This window comes from Oncorhynchus mykiss, chromosome 6 (assembly GCF_013265735.2).
Source record: "Oncorhynchus mykiss isolate Arlee chromosome 6, USDA_OmykA_1.1, whole genome shotgun sequence".
Taxonomy (NCBI): domain Eukaryota; kingdom Metazoa; phylum Chordata; class Actinopteri; order Salmoniformes; family Salmonidae; genus Oncorhynchus; species Oncorhynchus mykiss.
Window position 1 is genome coordinate 75,190,438 of NC_048570.1, and position 4,575 is coordinate 75,195,012.

Sequence of the window (4,575 nt, forward strand, 5' to 3'; positions counted from 1 at the left end):
CTAGCCCCTCTGGAGATGTGTGTGTTTGTGTGTATGCACGTTCGTGTGCCTGCATTCCTGCGTTTGTGTGTTAACTCCAGTGTGTGTGTGTGTGTGTGCACTCCGGTGGCCATCAATATTACATCACGCTCTGTTTCCAGCCATGAGGCTCATCCACTTTGATTCCTGCCTCACCGGCTTCTCTTACTGCATTCTGTTCCGTTATGATGCTGGGAGGTTAGTGGAGCGAGCTTGATACGTATCCCCTGCTCATCCCCATGGCGACCCTAGGTTTGAGTGGCAGCGCTGTGATGTCCCTGTATGCTGTACAGGGGGGTGGGGGTTGAATGTGACAGTGGCTGATCCCTCTGCAGCCAAGTCAACCCTGCAACAGTGAGAATAGATTAGTATGCTACAGTAGGCTACGTTTATGAAGGAGCACAGGGGATGAAGTGAGGCAATGCTTTTGTTCACATTCTGAGCTTCAAACATAGAGAAAAAGCGGAACAGAAAGTGCTGCTACAATGGAAGAAGTTAAGAAACTATGCAACTTTCAGAAACCACTGTAACTCCTGGGCAATGAGTTTTGGGTTCTGTGAAAGAGCCAATACCTTATTTACAGCAAGAAGGGTTAAAGACACTTGAACATTGGTACATTTGGCATTTTGAATCAAAGATCTATGTACATGTGTTGAAATTCAATATGAAATGTTGAGGTTAAATTCAATATATTTACAGTGTGATAATGTCTCATTATCAAAATGTTTTAATTAAGAGTATCTTTATTGATCAACCCTTCTCTCCTTTGTGACTGAATGCGTCGCTTAACGTGACAGTCTCACATATGTACAAAAAATAAAAATAAATAAATAAAAAATATGGGGTGAAAATGCAATGTGATGCAATGATCAAAGCAGGGAGTGTAATGTAATTTCCATAATCGTTACTCCTCTCCATCGTCTGTCGTGGATTTGGGGAGCGTTCGTTTAATGCTTCGGCAGGTCTCTTAATTAGTGCCTCTCTTAAGCTCACCATCAGCTGTCTGCCGCCTCTCTTTCCCACAAATTACTGACTCCGTCATCGTCACAGAGCTCCGGAGGGGAGGGGAGGAGAAGAGAGAGGGAGAGGGGGTAGTTATCGTTATTGGAGTTAGTTAGGTGCAAGAATAAAAATGCTGCTGGCCCACATTTAATCTCAGCTTGTGTCCCATATGGCACCCTGGCCAGAATGCTATAGGCCCTGGTCAAAAGTAATGCACTACATAGGAATAGGGTATAATTTGGGACGCACTCTCTGCCTTGTTTTTGCATCAGGGCAGGGGGGGAAGCAGGGCGAGGTGGTAGGGGGTGTTTAAACCAGCCATTAATAGTTGAGCAGGCCTGTTTAACAAGTCCTATTGGTCTGTGTGATCTGTGAATTCCTCAGCAGGCATCCTAACCCCCAGACTGAGGAGGCTGAGTGGCTCAACCACCAAGACTAATTGTCCCGCTTTAGCCCTCCAATGGGGCCACCACTCTCGCAATTAGAGAGGCCACTCTCACTTGTGTGTGTGTGTGTATGTGTGTGTGTGCGAGTGTGTGTTTATATGGAGCAACAGGCGAAACGCATGTATTTTGCCTGATCTTCGTCTCTGGCTTTGTATCTGGCAATATACGGAGAGAGAGGCTAGCCCTGAGCCAGACCTTTCATTTCCATACGCTGCAACGCTCCATTAAAGGAACTGGGGAATAAATAAATACACAGCACTCCACACATTGGGATTTAGAGATACTCCCTCTCCTAAAAAACCCAGAAGGATTACAAGAGATGTAAAAAATCTGAGCCTCACTAACATGCCTCCATCCCTCTCACATCTCAGTTTTTTCCTTCCAGCTCCATTATTCAGTCGCGGGCATATTCCCCCTCTTCCTCATTCACCATGTGTCCCTCACAGCTCTTCACAGCTCCCCATAGCCTCTAACAGCTCCTAACAGCCTCTCACAGCTCCTCACAGCTCCTAACAGCCTCTCACAGCTCCTCACAGCTCCTCACAGCCTCTCACAGCTCCTCACAGCTCCTCGCAGCCCCTTAGAGCTCCTCACAGCTCCTCACAGCCTCTCACAGCTCCTAACAGCCTCTCACAGCTCCTCACAGCCTCTCACAGCTCCTCACAGCTCCTCACAGCCTCTCACAGCTCCTCACAGCTCCTAACAGCCTCTCACAGTTCCTCACAGCCCCTCACAGCTCATCACAGCTCCTCACAGCCTCTCACAGCTCCTCACAGCTCCTAACAGTCTCTCACAGCCCCTCACAGCTCCTCACAGCTCCTAACAGCCTCTCACAGCTCCTCACAGCTCCTCGCAGCTCCTAACAGCCTCTCACAGCTCCTCACAGCTCCTAACAGGCTCTCACAGCCCCTCACAGGCCCTAACAGCCTCTCACAGCTCCTCGCAGCTCCTAACAGCCTCTCACAGCCCCTCACAGGCCCTAACAGCCTCTCACAGCTCCTCACAGCTCCTCGCAGCACCCAACAGCCTCTCACAGCTCCTCACAGCTCCTCACAGCCTCTCACTGCTCCTTGCAGCTCCCAACAGCCTCTCACAGCTCCTCACAGCTCCTCACAGCTCCTCACAGCCCCTCACAGCTCCTCACTGCCCCTCACAGGTCCTCACAGCCTCTCACAGCCCCTCACAGCTCCCAGTATCTTACAGGCCTCAGCATCACTCCTCAACCCCTACTGCTCATTACTCCAATTAGGAGCCCTCTCCATATACTGAACTCAAGCCAGCTCCCTCCAAACACACCTAACTAACTCTCTCTAATACACCCCCAACCCCCTCCATCCCTTTGAGCTCATGCCCTCATATCATCATCAGCAGATCCTTCAACACCACCCACCACCATGAATATTAGAGACAGTATGATGTCCGACCGCCCCTCCGGCACATATCCATCTATGTGATTGGGTTAGTGACATGTGCTCTGTATACGTGACTCATCACCAGTAAATGTGCTTTGATTGATGAGGAGGTGGTGGGTGGACATGGTCATTATTATTGATAAGTCTGTGTTAACCCTTTGGGAGTTTTTCCTGGCCACTGTGCTTCTACTTGTTCTTTCGGGTCTAGGCTGGGTTACTGCAAAGCATTTTGTGGCTGCTAATGTACAACGGGCTTTATGAATAGATTTGATTGATTAAACCTCTGTTGTTGCTCTGTCCCTGCAGGTTCTAGAGCGTCTGTTCCAGAAGGGTTTCAGCGTGGCAGCGTCCTGCGGCGGCGGGGTGGACTCCTCCCAGTTCAGCGAGTACGTGCTGTGCCGTGAGGACCGCCGGAGTATGTCCATGAACACCCCCATCAGGATAAAACAGGAGCCCCTGGACTAGAGAGACATTAGGAGAGGAGAGGGACTAGCCACGAGGGGCTCCTCACCCCCCTACTGGACAGAACAGAACAAACCCAAACCCTAATATCCCTCCACCTCACACCACAAAAACCAACCCAGCAAGAAACACCTAAGTATTAGCAGACGCCTGATAACGTTGCCAGCTCTGAGGAACTCAGTGCTCTAAGGGGAATGTAGTATAAACACAAAAAAGGAAAGAAAAAAACAAAAGGATTTGATTCTGTTTACTAATAACACCCAAAGAAATATAGGACTATGATGATGAACAGAAAGACTGAAACAGCAGCTCCATCTCTTGAACCATTTAAGCACCGTGACCAATCTCTTTTTCCTCCAGTTGTAAGGCTCTCTGACCCCTTGTGAAGAGGTGTCCTGACCTCAGTGAGGAGCACGGCCCCCTTGCCCTCAGTGCAGCGCATGGCGGTGTGTCGTCCAGTCCCGTACGTGTCTGTGTGAGGCCCATGTGTTGTGTGCTCCGTCCAGTGCAGCTGAGTTTGGGACAAGACAGGTGCTATTTAGGGAGGCCTGGCCTGACAAGAGACAGGGCTGACAGAGAGGAAGAGGAGGAAGTGACAGCCATCCAGCCCACATTGCTCTTATAGCCAGCAACCAGGCCTCGCAGCCAAGGGAGGTCCGATTGATTGTCTTTCTTATTTTCATTGTTGTTTATAAAGTACAACTTTTTTCTCTGTTTTCTTTGCTGTTTTATCACAACATGGTGTAAACAATTATTAATAGGATTGTTTTATGTTTTTTCCCCCTCGTATATGAAGGATGTATGAGCGTTGTATTCAGTCAGTAGGTTTGAAAGCTTGAGAGAATGAAAAAGAGAGACAGAGAGAGAGACAGAGACAGAAAGAGAGAGAGAGAGAAAGAGAGAAAGAGAGAGAGAGAGACAGAGAGAGACAGAGAGAGAGAGGGAGAGAGAGAAAGATAGAGAGAGAGAGAGAGAGAGAGAGACAGAGAGGGAGAGAGAGAACGAGAGACAGAGAGAGAGAGACAGAGAGAGAGAGACAGAGGGAGCGAGAGAGAGAGCGAGAGAGAGACAGAGGGAGAGAGAGAGAGAGCGAGAGAGAGAGAGAGACAGAGAGAGAGACAGAGAGAGAGAGAGAGAGAGACAGAGAGAGAAAGAGACAGAGAGAGAGAGAGACTTGGCAGTGGCTATAGAAACTCTATTATGTCTGGAGGCTACGTGGCTAAAGCAGCAGTCTG

General features: G+C 49.0%; 1 protein-coding gene across 6 annotated transcripts in view; it reads left to right on the top strand.

Moving 5' to 3' along the window:
- LOC110526583 (BTB/POZ domain-containing protein kctd15) overlaps positions 1-4,253 on the top strand; it is a 26,123-nt gene extending 21,870 nt beyond the window's left edge. For all 6 annotated transcript variants that reach the window (XM_036980973.1, XM_021607678.2, XM_036980972.1 and 3 more), the window contains one exon: positions 3,185-4,253. In XM_036980973.1, the coding sequence (XP_036836868.1) occupies positions 3,185-3,343 (159 nt within the window). In that variant the 3' untranslated portion in view covers positions 3,344-4,253. The remainder of the gene's footprint in view (positions 1-3,184) is intronic.
- The last annotated feature ends 322 nt before the right edge of the window (positions 4,254-4,575 follow it).